The sequence below is a fragment of the Anoplopoma fimbria genome, chromosome 10 (genome assembly GCF_027596085.1).
Source record: "Anoplopoma fimbria isolate UVic2021 breed Golden Eagle Sablefish chromosome 10, Afim_UVic_2022, whole genome shotgun sequence".
NCBI lineage: Eukaryota > Metazoa > Chordata > Actinopteri > Perciformes > Anoplopomatidae > Anoplopoma > Anoplopoma fimbria.
In genome coordinates this window covers 5,807,768-5,823,790 of record NC_072458.1, presented here as the reverse complement: position 1 = coordinate 5,823,790, position 16,023 = coordinate 5,807,768, and the positions used below count along the sequence as shown (strand labels likewise).

The following is a 16,023-nucleotide window of genomic DNA, read 5'->3' as shown; positions in this document are numbered from 1 at the left end:
ATATTTTGTTTACCATACATTCCAACGCATTACCACAAATAATGGATTGCCAGGTGTCACTATATGTCGGAAGCTGTATATGAAGGCAACAAGCAACATCATTTATGGATAGGTTCACATTTTTTCAAAATTTCCTTATGTTGTTATATTCCCATTAGTATATTGAAAAAGTAATTGGTCGCTGTAATCCTGCCTCCCAGTGTCCATGCATCCCAATATAACTGATGTGGCACAAAATTCTTGAATTCAGCTGAAGCAAATATGTAGTCTACGTATCTTTTTAGTACAAAACACACAAGGAGGGAATTAGACTTTGAAAGATCCCAAAATGATTTTAGTTACTTAGACTTCTGAAGCTTCATATTAACTTTGGCTAAACTTTTGTTTTGACTGAACTTGGATTGTGGAATTTGTTGTCATTCATATTGCAAAGGATGGAATATTTTCATAGCCAATATGGAAAAGAGGAACAATTGCAGCAGACAATATCACTTTCAATGTACGTGTCAGTATTGTTTTAAGACTGACTTCTAAAAAAACATGAACCTATCCTTTAAATGGACGGATTTCCGTGAAAATTCTCTTGACAATTCAGACAATTGAAATGCACCGATCCACTTTTGACCGGTTGAAAGTATTGGAATCAAGCTTATGAAATGAATATCGCTAAGCAACATGGTAGCCACCTGTATATTTCATGGGCAGGGTGAAACAACTTAAAACTAAATTCCTGTTCAATGGGATGAAAGCTTGACCTGGCCACATGATACAATGAACCCAGCACCAGTCCACTCACAGTACATCAATTAAAAAAACAAATGCAATACATAAAACAGATGAAAGCCATACAGACCAAACTTAAATTAATTTATATTTGGCATAATGGATATTTTATTGTGGTTAATCCTACTCCGTCTACATAATTGGTATGACACACAATGAGGCAATACATCTTAACCCAAAAATATTTTACTTATTTTATTTTCTGTCTTATTTTGATATCTTTGTTTATGTTTTATATGAATGGCTAACTAGCTTGTAGTTTAATCAGCAGTATACAACAGAATCATTGGAAACTCATCCTACACCCCCAGCTAATACACTAACTACTACACTCCTGGATTCACCACCTTGCAGGGGGGTACAAGCCCCCCCCGTTCACCATCATGATGTGCTGCATGCATCACAAACAGGCAGCCAGTGCACTGTGGGGATGAAACGGGGGTGGGAGGGCAGAGTTGCAAGCACAAGAGGAAGAAGGCAGATGATGGGTGGGCGCACAGCAGTGAGAGAAGATGCCATTGGCTACCGTACCTCAAGGAAATGAGGAGAGCAGAGGAGGGCGGCACAGGGAGGGAGAGCAGAAGAGTGGAGAAAGAGAGAAAGAAGGGGAATATTATTTCCCGTCGAGACCGTGGCCGAAAAGTCTCTCTGTCCTTCAAATAGCAATACAAGATCACACACACACACATACACACACACACACACACATACAAGTTAGTGTCATATTTTCAGATCACTCAACTTCGGCAATTCATTTAATTGTCCACAAATGTACATAACACACATTTAAACTAGTTCTAATGTACATAAAGTAACACACAAACCCGGATGGATTTAATGCAAAAACACACACAAATGGATGTTGTGTTTTATTTAAACTTAAACACACACAAAATAACTCCTGCACACATCTCCTTTTCTCTCTTTCTCTGTGGAGACAGCAGTGGTGTTTGCTGTGACACATCTTAAAGGAACAAGGGTCTAATGCTCGCTAATAACTAACTCAGTATGCAGACGCTTCTCATGTGCATTTCCATATCTCGCTTGTCAGCAAGCAATTACCACCACATAGCAGCTATTCAGCCTTATAAAACAACATACTATGGGGGATGACGTTGATTACGTTTTCAGCCCTAAATGGAGCTGTCTTTCCAGCAAATGTGCAATGCACACACACACACACACAAACACAAGTGAACCAAAGCTATGTTAGGAAGTCTTGGTCCAGAAAGCACTGCTTTGAGAACATCATTTCCACGCCACTGCCTCTAACATGTGCTTCTTTTAGCCTTACTGTGACCTTGCCTAAAAGGTTCCCCTGTTGGGAAGGACTGTGTTTGCCTGCTGTGAGATTACGGAGAGTATTTATATGTGTGTGTGCATGAATGTGTGTGTGTGTGTGTGTGTGTGTGTGTGTGTGTGTGTGTGTGTGTGTGTGTGTGTGTGTGTGTGTGTGTGTGTGTGTGTGTGTGTGTGTATAAGACCCTTGAGGCTGGCTTTTGATAGCTCAGTGGCCTGTGACATCCGCAGCCCTTTCTCTCCTTTTCTTGACTATCTCCTCTCAGTTTATTCTTTTTATCTCTCTCCCCTCTTCCTGAATGTCTCCAGCTGTATCTTGGCTCTTCAGTGGCGCCGCCCTGCTGTGGGGATTTGTAGCTGCGCAAGATAACGAGTCGCAGTGTTTTGTGTGTTATTTGGTTTCAAACCGTAGCCTTTTTTTCAGATGCATTTCAACAGAATTACAATGAAAGCCCCCTCTGTATCTAATTATAAATATTCGTATAGCAATTATGACTGGTTGATTTGAATTGGTCTGTCATGGATTTTTGTTGAGCATCCCACATGCTCGCCTTGGTCTTGGGAATCACATAATATAAAGTGTGAAGCCTAAATGTAAACATCTCCCCTGTCTTTTTACCGTGAATGAATGTAGGCGACACAAGATTCTGACTGTGAGCTAATGAGCTGTGAATAGCTCACCCACTGCACCTCAAACATTTGGTGATTGTTTTTGTCATGGATATTATGAAAAACACGGCATTGATCTGAAAAAATAAATCAGTTTTGAGTGACAGTGAAAACGTAAGTCTCTGCTCCTCTCCTTAAGTCTCTTTCCTTTCACTTCATCTCTCCTCCTTCCCTACTGCTCCACAATCCTCTCTAATAAGCCATTTCCAGAGGATTAAGGGAGCAGGATAGATGAGTAAAAGAAGAAGAAACACCACATTGCAAACTCTGGTGTGGTAGAGTCCAATACATCTTTCAGTGCAGGGTGCATATCTCATGAAGTCCCTCATTTAGGCACATCCTTTGGGTATTTTAGCACTAGTGTTGACAGTAATACATGGGCTAAACTGCAGCAGGATTCTATGACAATCCCAGTGGAAGACTATGTTTATATGGCACTATGGCATTTCTCTACTTGTGTGTTTAATGACAGGCACTCAGGTTGTGGAGTCTTGCTGCAGAAAGCTATTATGGCTCAATCTAGAGACATGCAGTTGAAGTATAAAGGATTCAGATGATGCTATCAGAACTGTGGAATTGAGTCATTTCAATGCTGGATGGCATTGCATTCACCCTCGAATAGGTAACAGACTCCCAAAGCTAAACCTCAACTCCTCAACATTTTCTTTTTTTTCCCTTGCAGGCCTCAGACCAAAATGAATGCTTCACTTCAAGCTGTTAAAATATAATAAAAGAGCAGGACTGTGGTATCTGAAGAACTTCTGACCCCACCGTTCCTCCTCTCTCACCTCTCCTCTCAGCGATCTGCAGGTAGCCAGTGGACAAGTACTGCTCCATGTCTTGCTGGAAGGCCTCCTCAAAGAACTTCTGCCTTTCTTTCAGCTTGACCTGTGGGGCTGGGGCCCCTCCCTGTTCGGCCCCAGGGACTCTCTGTGCGTGCTCCGTGTCTAGCTCCACTAGGAAAAAGAGAGATGAAAGTTTTTAAAGTTTGCAGATGGGGTTAGTTGCTCCAAAAGCATTGAAAAGTAGAAAGCAACTGAAGAGCGCAAACCTCCGACTAAAATGGAAATTCTTACAAACATATCCTTAAGATTCATGTCTAAAATATAACAAATATCTCATACAGGGTATCTCAAACCTGAATAAACACCAAAATATAGTCAATTTTAATTGGCTCAAGTTGTAGCTGATCTCAAATTTGAAGAAAATCAATTCATAATGGGTTTTTTCTGACAAGCAAAAAAGTGAAGCATCACCTCCTTTTTAAATACAGTCGAAACTTAACTTTTACTTACAAACTTATCTTACACATTTCTCTTACCCTTTCAGCTGAAATAAATGAGTGCTACGGTAGATAGAAAGCAGGACAATGTAGAGCTCAGTGCTCCACAGCATTCACATAATCTACAATTCACCCTCAGTGACTCAGTACTCTCCCTTATGTGGGTTGCACGGTAGGGACCTCACTCACTGAAGCATCACACAGGCAACCCCCTCTGCTGCACACACTGCAGAAAAACCAAGACTCATCTTCTGTTGTCTCAGACATGCTGCTGCATTAAAAGACAGTTTCAGGATGAAAATGTATCACTGCTTTCTAGGAAAACAATTGACTGCTAAGTTTGCTGTATTTCCTTTTGGATTTAAAGATTACAATTCATTCAGTTATTGTTTAGTCACTGTGTTTAACATACATAAGGAGTTAGGCTAAAAGGGTCTGTTGGACTCTTTGCATTGTTAAATGGCCTTGCATTTGTCCTAAACATGCAATTATTTTGACAAAAATCTGCAAAACTTCCATTAGCAGAATATAAAAATAGAGTCATGATTAAATATGCTTAACAGTGAATCTTAAATGTGCCTGGCTTTGACTGTTCTCATTTTCTCAGTTTCTCATCCTCGATTCCTTGATTCTCCTCCTCACAATGAGAGAAGAGTCAAGGGAAGTAGCGTCTAACAAAATGAGACATCCATGCCTCAGAGCCGTATGTTAAAGCAACTCAATTGAATGTGACGTGTGGCACAGCTGCATCATCTGTCCTTTGTCACGCCTGTTTAGTACGTCACAGGTGTCGATGGAGGGGCATATCCAAGAGACGGGGTGATAAAAAGCACGACCCTGCAGAAAGAGAAACATTCGCTGTGTGTGTGTGTGTGTGTGTGTGTGTGTGTGTGTGTGTGTGTGTGTGTGTGTGTGTGTGTGTGGGCCGACTGCAGCCTGGAGTCTCAGAAAGGCTGTCTCTTTAGTTCCCATGTCACTCTCTGATAGATGACAGCATTATATAAGACGACTCGCTGACACTAACAACTGTGGTAAGAGCCGAGCCACTAAATATAAGATATCTGAAGTGTCCCATATCCTTGATCCTGCGTTAATATAGACAAACAACATCCAATTTTGGGAATGATGAGTTTAAAAAGATGCCTAAGCTAATTTAATTGACTTTTGTTCATATAATCTATAAGGAATCAACTGTTCTCAATCAAGAATGTTGCATGTACCTCTTTTAACTTCTTTTTAACTTCTTTGTGATTGGATCCCCTACTGGCAAGAATTTGGTCATCATAGTTAAAGTATATTTGATTACTAAATTAATAGGTAATCTATCTAAGGTAAACAACTACTTGTTCTCGTACATACTGTAGGTAAATTAATAATAATCAGCTCTTCTTAATCATGTTAACACTTTTCTTTCCTGAATGGTGACTGGCTGCAATAAAAAAAAGTAAAAAATAAACAGCATTTCCTTACTTGATAATAAAAACAATGGTGAAAGCATGAAAGCATGCTAACAGCTACCCACAGTACAACAAAAACAGTGCCATGTGCCGTATGCACAGAGGTCAATGGTTGGTTGTCTAATGCGTTTTGAAGATTGCCTCCTTATGACTATTTGCATTTACATCACAGGTCATGTTGAGCTGCCCAGTAACAGCCGCTCCTTTGTGTGCACCCCCCAAAAAAAAAATCAATACACTGCTTCAGGAGTGTTGAGTGTACTGCAGGATCAGAGTGGGAAGCCTCACACAGACCAGGAACAAAACATGCTGGGCCCTAAAGGGGCTCGCAGCAGATTGACACACACACACACACACACACACACACACACACACACACACACACACACACACACACACACACACACACACACACACACACACACACACACACACACACACACACACACACACACACACACACACACACGCACACACACACATATAAACAGAAGGGAACAATAGGTCCCACTAGAGCTCCCTCATCATGAACACCGTACCAACAGCCCTTAGAGACTTGGAAAAAAGAAGCTCTCTCTCTCTATGTCGTTCCTCAATCAGTGTCCAATTTATCTCCTTTATCTGACTATCCGTCTTCTTTCTCCATCACTCCCACATCCTTCCCTCCAGACTGTGTCCTACCCGCTCTGTTGGCTGGTGTGTGTGTCTTGTAGAGACGGCTCTATTAGATTAGGGGCCTCGGGGAAGCTTTGTTCAGATTGTCGAGCATTGTGTGGGGTTAGTAAGAGGATAGTGAGGGAGAGAGGGAGAAAAAGACCAGTGCGTTTAGTTATAATTAGGGTTTGCGGACGGACAGCAGTAATGATGGAGGTAGATCCTGTCTTCTTATCTCTGTCTCTAATCAAATTCTCAATCCATTATTAGCCTGAGCTGTGTATTTAGTTAGACCATCTATACCTACTGAGTATGTGTGCAGATCTGTCTGTCTGCCAGTCTAAATGTCTAAACCTGTCCTTTTGTCCATCAAATATACAATCAGTTTTGAGAGTTGCCGAGAAGGTCACATGCTTCCCTATTATTAGAAATAAGAAAATCATGTAAAACCAAATAGCTTCTTAACTAAATCAAGACATTAAGAACAGATAGTGATGGTATATGTCATTTTCTACATTTAATGATTAGCTTTTTATCTTTCCAGGCTTCTTTAAAATATAAAACCACCTGTCGTAAAATTCCTCTTCTTATGCTACGTCTCTTCTTACTAATCTCTCCTTCCTCCTCGTCTTTTCTTCATCATCATCTACCAGACAACCGTATCCTGCTACGCATGTTACTGTAGCTACGGGGGCTATTTTTAGCTCTCGCTCATATTTAGCCCGCAGGATTAAGTTTGCGCTGATGACTTTAGTGTAGGAGCTCATGCCATTAAATCCAACACATTCTATCCTTACAGGCTGAGCTGCACCCACAGTTGAACAGAAATCCCTGAATCAAGTCAATGCACGTGTAGAATTGTAGAAGCACTACACCAACACAAATGCTCAAGTGAGCCTCACAAAACCATCTATTACACACTTATGGGACATAATTCACATGCACAGTGGTGAATGAGCGCTCACACAGACATACACATCTGGTGATGATTCATAGGAGCTCAGGCAACTGCATTATGTTATGCAGATGATGTCAAATGAAATGACATAATTTCATTCAATTACAAGGAAACATATTTTGGCACCCGTGTGGAATAGCTGCTAACATAACTCATGATCTAAAACTGAACCATCTCTTCAGAAATTAGCACAAAGAGGATTAGTCTTCATGAGAAATAGAAAAATATCCACATGTGAATGAGGGTCACAAATTCTCTAGCAATGAATTTCCCTGTATCAGTTTTGCATTGAAAATAAAAACATATTTTCAACAGAAAATCTTTAAGAAACACATGAAAGGAAAATCCTGGTGTACTACCTGGGTTTGTACTCGCTGTGTTTCTTGGGGCGTCTGTTTCCACAATCATCATATAAGCCAAAAAAAAACTGATACTGTCCGCCTCACAAGTTGTTTCTTTTGCTCAGAAGCTCAGCAGCAACCGTTCACACCATGTACGCACAAAGCTGCTGCCCCTCTCACCTCTACAGCACGTGACCAAAAACCCAGGGGAAATAAAAAAGAACATAAATAACATTAAATAACCTTGCTCGGCTTGTTCAGATGGCTATTTGTGCAGACGGATCGATATGAAATGAGGCTTTTAATGTAATTGCACTCATATCTGTTTTGTGCTGTTGAAAGACAGCTGTTATGCGCTCTACAAACGCAGGAAGCAAAAGCCACAGGAAAAAGGCTGGTATGTCAGGGTGCGTGCTCGTGTCTGTGTGAATGTGCGTGTGTTCGCTTGCTTACGTGGATGTGTGGGTGAGCATGCCTCTGTGTGTGCATCTTTTGATATATTCATATTAAGACATAATGAACAATCAGAAATCCATTTACCTGCTGATTAACTTTAACAGTATTTACTCACACTCATAAACATGCAGTCTGTATTGTATTTGCCTTCTGTTTACAAGTTTGTGTCTGAAACATAACTGTCAATTTTCTTTTATATGTCATGTAAATGTGTATCCATATATAGAATTGCATAACTGGCATTGAAGACGAGCTATTGTATTGTTAGAGAAGAAGCTAAGAACCCCGGCAGAAAAGTCGGAAGGATACACACCATTAAGGGCAATTCAAATCTTTAGGATTCAACTTAGGCTTTAGATTTGACTAAATGGAGTCATTTTCTCACAGCTTGGCTCACGAAGCAAAAATGCAAATCCTAGGTTTCAGTGTTTATCATACGAGCTTTGTCACCACTTCTCTTTTGTACAGGAAACGCTCACTTAGAACAGGAACTTATTTCATTTCATCGAGGACTCGTTTTCAATAGGATTTCTGAAGCCCTAATCTTAATTAGAGCTCTTTCAGAATTTTGTTTAGTAAGATTTCTTAGGTATAAAGGATTTTGCGTTAGAGCACTGACAGGCTCCATTTAAGTGTCTGTAAATAACAAGCAACACTAACAGCCGCCCATTGAAATGGAAATATATCTCTCAGGGAGTCATCAACAGCCAATTCAAGTCACCACTGAGCCGGCCCACAGTCATTTACGCTTTGTAGTGTACTTCACATATCAGGTGCTGAGGCAGCTGTGCCAATGGAGAGAAGGTTATGTTTGAAGCCTTGGTGGACAAACAAACGGATTGGACGGATGGATGAAAGTGTCAGTTTATCTTTATTGCCAGCCACAGATCCAGGACTAGAGCCAGCTTTTGTGTTCTTGTGTGTAGACAGTACTAGACATGTAATGGTTCGCTGAGGTTGTTTGCATAAGTGGGCTAGAAAGACACACAGAGACAAAAAAGAGGGACGGCCGGTGAGAAGCAGGATGTGTAAGGGGGTGAATGTGTTCATGTTGTGTCATTCTATGAGAAATTGATGACAAGAGGAAAGGGACATGGCCACAGGAGGTGACCTTGAAGTTGAGGCTGAAGAGGTAAAACAATTTTAAAACTCTGTGAAATGCAGAACACTTATGTGATGTCAAGGTCAGTGTTGCCGTCAGTCCCAGCTGCTTTTATTTTAAAGAAACTGTGGCATTTTTTTAAGCATGGATGAAACTCTGATACTCATTTCTGATCAGCTCCAGTTACTCCAGCTCCCTTCCCCCCCCTATTTTGATTAATGCGCAAACAATCCATCCACCATCTCATTATAGCTGTTTTATACACTTTACATCACACTGACCAAACAGATCAAACACTCAATATCTGATATAAGACCTCCCTTGTTCTACCCGTCACTTTAAATTAGCTGTCTGTTCTCAGATGGATTTGTTTGCGTTTGCTTATAAAGGCCTAATATTTCATTCTGAGACAGCAGCGCGCAGCCTGAAGACCAAGAGGCAGGCCTGACAGTGGAGACAGCCACTGCTTCTTCTTCTTCTTCTTAAGCCTTGCTCACTCAGCCGTGGTATTTTTAGATTCTGTCCGCCTCGCTATATCTCTCAAGTGCTCCGGTTTCCGCCAAAGGCAGCCCTCGTGCTGTAAATAACACACACACAATCACTCCTTTCTCTCTGTTGCACACACACACCCTTCAAAATTACTTGCATGTAAAGTGACAAAATGTGCATGATACAGAAACTGGGATTTCCGTAGGGACCGGACGAACTTTCTGTGTATGCAAATTAATATATTTAAGTATGAACATGTGACGAGGGGAATTTACACACAATAACAGAGGAGTGATTATTGTAGTTGAAGTGTAACATGACATTGTAATCTGTAGCATAAACCATCCAGGCATAGTTCTGTTTACTTGAGTAATGTAATGTAATGACTGGCAGATGTGAGGAAATGTGCATTAAGCTACTCAAACACATACATACACACCCTGCTGGCCTTACAATGCCCTCACACTCATCAAACCAATCATCGTTGTGCTCTGTGGCTCACTAACACACACACCAGATACAGCACACATTCACAGCTCAAACTGCCGCCACATACACCGAGCAGTTTCTACTGTCCTTGTTTCACGGTCTATAACTTCTTTCCAGACGATAACGCCTGTCTGCTGTCACTCTGTCTGCTGAACAGCAGTGGCAGCTTCATGAGGTTTCTGTCCAGTCTTTGCAAGCTGCAAAACATCAGCTTCACTCACAGACGCATGTGAAGCTGGCAGAGAGTGTTTGGCATTTTGTGCTGTTTATTCAAAAAGAAATAACACGATGTCATCTAAATTAATTTTTTGCTCAAGGAAGACAAAATCATTAAGTATGTATTAGCTGTCTTGCACATCGCTAGCACATTTCAAATCTAATTCCAAGCCCCCGACAGCCTTCCAGCAGTTAATTGTTATTGTTATACTTTGTAGTATATGTTGGTTTTCTTAAGAACTCTCGCCTTAGGGATCCAAGACTGAAACTGCAACTATTATTCTTTCGCTCTTTTGTTGGACCCGGTGACATTTTAAAGAGCAAAACCTATACAGTGACATTCTGCGATATTGAACAAAAAATGTTATTCAAAATGCTCCACACTAGCTGCAGGCGAAACTTTGTTCCAATTTACAGGGAAACAAGAAACCGACATCAACTTTCTCATAAAATTCACGTTCAGACTTAAACCATGTGTGAATTAAATCATTTATGGTGCCAGGACACCAAGAAAAAGACAGAGGAATGTGGCTGCCATTGTATTATCACTCAGGGAAAACTGGTAGAATATTATTGAGAATACATAATATGTGGCTGGTGTGACACTTCAACATTATTCTTACTATGAAAGTATTACTGTTGCTTTTAGATAAGATAAGATAAGATAAGATAATCCTTTATTAGTCCCGCAGCGGGGACATTTTCCAACAATTATCTATGCTGCAGTCTCAGAGTGGGCTTCGCTGTACACTAGATGCAGTGTGGGTGTTGAATAGAGTTTACCACACAGTTTCTGTTCCCTCTATGTTGCCTTGGCTTTACAACAACAGACGGCAATTGAATTCCTTGTGGTTTTTATTCATCCATCATCCCAACATTGTCATCAGAAAAAAAATATCTTCTGTTTAAATAAATTCCCTAGAATAGCTTACTACTACTGTTCTCTCCTTACCCATACTAGAACACAAGCCTCCAGGACAGACATTACAAACATTTGTTTCAAACACTTGTGGATTTCTGCCTACTAATGTGGCATTGTAGTGGCATACTAACACAACTGACACTTTATGTGTCAAGCTGTCACAGCTGGCAAGCATGCCAGAAACTTGTTTTAGCTGGTTCGTATTTAAAAAAAAGAGTGTTTGCAGTGATGCGGCAGTCAATGATGGGTATCTAATGAGGGGCCTTGTTGAGAGAAAATAAATACAATAAAACACATTGAGAATGCTGCAATAACATGTAGAATCTAAACCTATTGTGACTGCTGCTGATCTATGTGACTGATCATAAAATATTATTGAGTCATGCATCTGTCTAGAATCATGAGTTATGTTAGAAAGCGTGCGTGGCCATGTTTGGTTCCAATTCAAACACTAACACTCTTCATGCTTGAAGCTGTGTTTAGAAGACAAAGATGTGGGCGACACTCAGGAGCATGTTAAATATTTGCTTAGTCCACATGATTCATGACTGCAAACAACAAAGTTTCGCTCTCTTTCTCTGTTAGTAACCATCATCTAATTTGAGTAGGAGTAAAAACGCACATTAAAAACAGTTTGGCCAATTACACATGTAACCAGGCAACCGCTCTCTAACATGTAAGGCAAAGCTTAGTAGGCAGTCATTCACAGCCTAAACACCACCAAAGGACATTTATCATTACAAATGATCACTCATTATATGTTTAAAAGATACCGAGCAGCTTCAGAGACCCCATACAAAATGTAATAGCCCATTACACGTCCTGAATGACATGATTTATTCCTTGTGACTGATTGAACACATTAAACTAATGTGTCAAAACAACAAGCTGCTACTGTTATTTATCTGGATTACTGTCCGTCAATTAATCACCGAAAAAGAACAGAAGGACAGAATTAAATAATTTGTTTAGACAGACTGAAATGTGTGCAGAAACACACACACACACACACACACACACACACACACACACACACACACACACACACACACACACACACACACACACACACACACACACACACACACACACACACACACATAATAATAGATAGATGGGATGGGTCACGACAAGGCCTAGCAGCAAATCAGAGGTGTCAGCTAGCAGCACAATGATTCACAGTAGAAGGTAGGATTAGGAATGTACCAATTTGATGTGAGAGGGGTGAAGGAAAATGTTCTCGAAAATATTTAAATGTGTTATTATACAACTTAAAACTCTGTGTAATTTTATTATGTTCTCTGATTAAGCAGTTATATTATACCTCAGTGGTGGATAACTTTAATAATTCCCAAAAATGTATAGATCTCCCCTCAGACCCTCATTTATTAGCCCAGTAATAAAAACATTTGTGGTTGTCTATATCGCCCTGACCTCTCCTCAGCTCTAATGTTGCTGATGCTTGAATACCGGGGAGATTCTGGCAATTTTACAGTGAATGCACCGTGGGGAATTTAAATGCAGCCTCAGTCGGTATCATCTAAAGAGCTTAGAGCCAGATTTGATAAAACCCAGGCAGCTAATAGAGCATTTCGGCTTCTAAAGTAATGAAAGCACCAGCAGTATCAACTGTTTGGGTCTAATTGGGTAGAAAATAAATACAGCTTAAGTGAGGAAACATTAAGTCATGACCCGGGTTTTAAATGACCACAGAAACTTTAGTTAAAGAAAATTAAATCTGACCAAATATTTCTCTTGTGATTTACCTGACAGATTATTTAAATCATTTTGTTAAAAAACAAATTCACTGGTGTAAAATGTTGCAAGTGCTCTAACAAAGATGTACAGCAAACACACACGCTACCAACAACACACAGCCATGGTTACATAATATGCCACATTATGATGCCTGCATCCTGGATTTCAAGGTGCATTTATTATTTTTGATCTGATTTCCAAAGTGAAGCAGGGGAAACTGTCTTATGCTTTCAAATGATGTGAGATATAAAACTGTCTGGATGCTGCAGAAGAACACAGTGAGCAGCTTTTAGCTTTGGGATGTGTGGTGGCCATGTCTGCCTGCTTGTTTTGTTTTGAAGTGAATGAGTTCAAAATCTAAATATTAGGTAGAAAGGCCTGAAACAGCAGCGACGGAGGTGCATTTTAAGCAAATGTGCTGGCAACGTGAATATAAAACATACATATAGCTTTTTTTCTTCCCACTGCCAGCTGACATTTACCTCAACACATTTTCACTGCTGCAAGGCATCTGGCCTTTTTAAATCTGTATAATCAAGTGTACAGTGCACATGTAATGTTGCAGCAAGCAGTCACACAACAGACAGGCAAGGAGAAACATGCTTACACAAGCAGGGGCCAGATGGTGAGAAAGGTCAGTAGTAGAGGAGATAAAGGGTATGGAACAAATCCATACTATGGATTTCTGTAGCTGGTTATATGAATGTACATAAACACCAAGCATGGAAATAGGATAGGATTTTTTTTTTTATTATGCTCAACAAAAAGCCACTTTAATCAAAGTGAATAGTTGGTGGCTGTGTACAACCAAAACAACTTAGAGCAAAGGGAGCTTTGAGAGTTTTGTGCATTTTCATCAGTGCATCAGAGACGATGGTGGTACCTTTCTAGTTTAGGAAGTAGTTCTGAAATCTTCCCGAGAAACATATGCATGTGCAAACCAAAGCTCTTGGTGTTCTTGTCATGGTTAAATCAATCTCAATAAATACATTCCTTGGAAACTATTATAAGAACACACATTATATCTACATGTAACTTATATAAATAGATGCTTATTACATGTGTGTAACATTTTTAATTATTGATTAGATGACAGAATGGTCTCAATGATGACATTTAAGTAAACACTGGCTGTAGTAGCCTTGTGATCTTAAGTCACATGCAATTTACTCAACCAATGCTTAATGACTAATATGTTTCTGAGGCCTTGAAAAGATATCTTGAGAAAGAGAGAGACAGATAGAGAGTAGGTTGTTTAATCTGACAGCTCCTGACAGTACATTGTCAAATAGAGGGTCCGTCCATCAAGGAGAGCCAGGAGGAAAGGAGAAAGTCTAAATGTTGTCAGAGGTCTCCCAGCTCTTCACAAGCCTGTCAAACTGCCCTTCTTCCACAATCTTCTCAAAAACATCTTTCTCGTTTGCCAACAAAATTTGCTGCCCACATGAACCCTCTTCATGTTTTCACTGATGCCGTTTGAGCTGACTGCTTCTGGCCGCACTTGGCGATTCTTATAAGGATACTGAACATACCACACACTTTTACGATGACAACCCACTGTAACTAATGTTTGAGGCATGGGTGATAAATGATGTTACCTAATATGTGGAAATTGAATTCTTGGGCTAATCAAAATTTTGCAGTTCCAGTCCTGCTTCAATTGCCATTCAAATGCCACTAAACCCATCCTTTCAAACGGGGGATTAAATATGTCTTAAAGAATAATGAAAAATGTAATTTCCAATACTCTTCCCTGTGCTCGGAGATAAACACAGGAGAAAAAGAATCCTTGGGCTGCCGAATAAATCAGCTTTCAGCCAATGGGCTCTAAGTAGCTGACAACGAGGAAATGAACTATGGCTGATGCCGTTTATTACCTTCATAAAGCCTTCACCCATACATACGTACGTACAGTACAGATACAGATTTAAAAGCTGGAGACAATTTAAAATGCTTACATCACCAAAACCCCTGTGAACTGTTAATAGAGGCTGAATGAGAAGGTGAAAGGAGGAGGAGAAAAAAAGTGAGGATGATAGGCATTTTTCTAACAGGTTAATTGCTTGCCTTTAAGGGAGCTTTACTCACGCCGATAAGGGTGATGTCTTGTTTAATGATGGGTAACGCAGTAATGACTGCGTATTAGCCTTTAAATGAGGAAACCTGCCAATCTGATCCTCGCAACAGGGAGGCAGGTTAAATCTCTACAAGGCTCCAGTGACTGACAACCACAACAGAAGCGATCAGAATAAAGAGTGCACACATCCCCTCAGGTGTTTTGCGCAATCTAACCTGAGCAGCAAGGATATTCTGGACGGCAACAGCTCTCCACAATAAACTATCACTGTGGTACTGAAGATAAAATCGGCAGCATTTCACATTAACACATGTACAGCATTTGTAAGTGCACAAGCTGCATGCATGTGGATATTCTCCTCCAATATGCACATGTATTTGAGACATGCACACACTTTGTTTACTATCCTGGATAAAACTGTGTGAGTTCTCTACAACTTTCGCACAGGCCTTGATGCATTATGCAGGAATCTTCTCTTTTTGCTCCCTACCGCAGCAAATACAGCCTTACATCAGCAAAACCCACTGCAAGTCCTCAGTGAAGACGCCTCTCAAGAATGACTTATTCACTCTTTTCTATATTTTTTTATTTGACTAAGCAGAGGAGAGTGAAGAGAGAGAGAGAGAGAGAGAGAGAGAGAGAGAGAGGACAAAGACGTGGGCTGACATGCATCTGAGGCTGTGAGACAAAACTTGACTTCCAACACCAGAAACTCAGCTCTCCCACTTCAACACTGATACAAGTAGACCAGGAAGTATCTGTATACAGTGTGCTGTATGTGATAAATAATAACTGAGTTCTGCATTGCTCTCTATACAACAAATTATTGAAGATCAGGTTTGGGGGACTTGCACATCACCTCATTAGTATTAGGGCCTTACATTGGCAAGAATGTGACGATACGAAAGAAGGGTTACAATTCAATTACAATATATTGAACATTTTTAGCCATTTAAGTTTAGGAAAACTGTCGTAGTGTAAACAATGCGCCGCCGAACACATAAAATCAAAGTTTAAAAAGTTTATTTTTATGCAATCAGAACAGTGGGATCTGCATTTGCATTTATCACA

The 16,023-nt window shown here is 40.2% G+C and overlaps 1 protein-coding gene across 2 annotated transcripts in view; it reads right to left on the bottom strand.

Annotated features, from left to right (window-relative positions):
* dtnbp1b (dystrobrevin binding protein 1b) overlaps window positions 1-16,023 on the bottom strand; it is a 34,096-nt gene that overhangs the window by 6,591 nt on the left and 11,482 nt on the right. Inside the window, exons 1-2 of one of the 2 annotated variants that reach the window (XM_054605991.1) lie at window positions 7,462-7,652; window positions 3,540-3,707 (exon numbers count right to left, since the gene is read on the bottom strand). In XM_054605991.1, the coding sequence (XP_054461966.1) occupies window positions 3,540-3,707; window positions 7,462-7,513 (220 nt within the window). In that variant the 5' untranslated portion in view covers window positions 7,514-7,652. Of the gene's footprint in view, window positions 1-3,539; window positions 3,708-7,461; window positions 7,653-16,023 lie in introns of those variants that run through there. The other variant, XM_054605992.1, reaches the window with a different exon arrangement.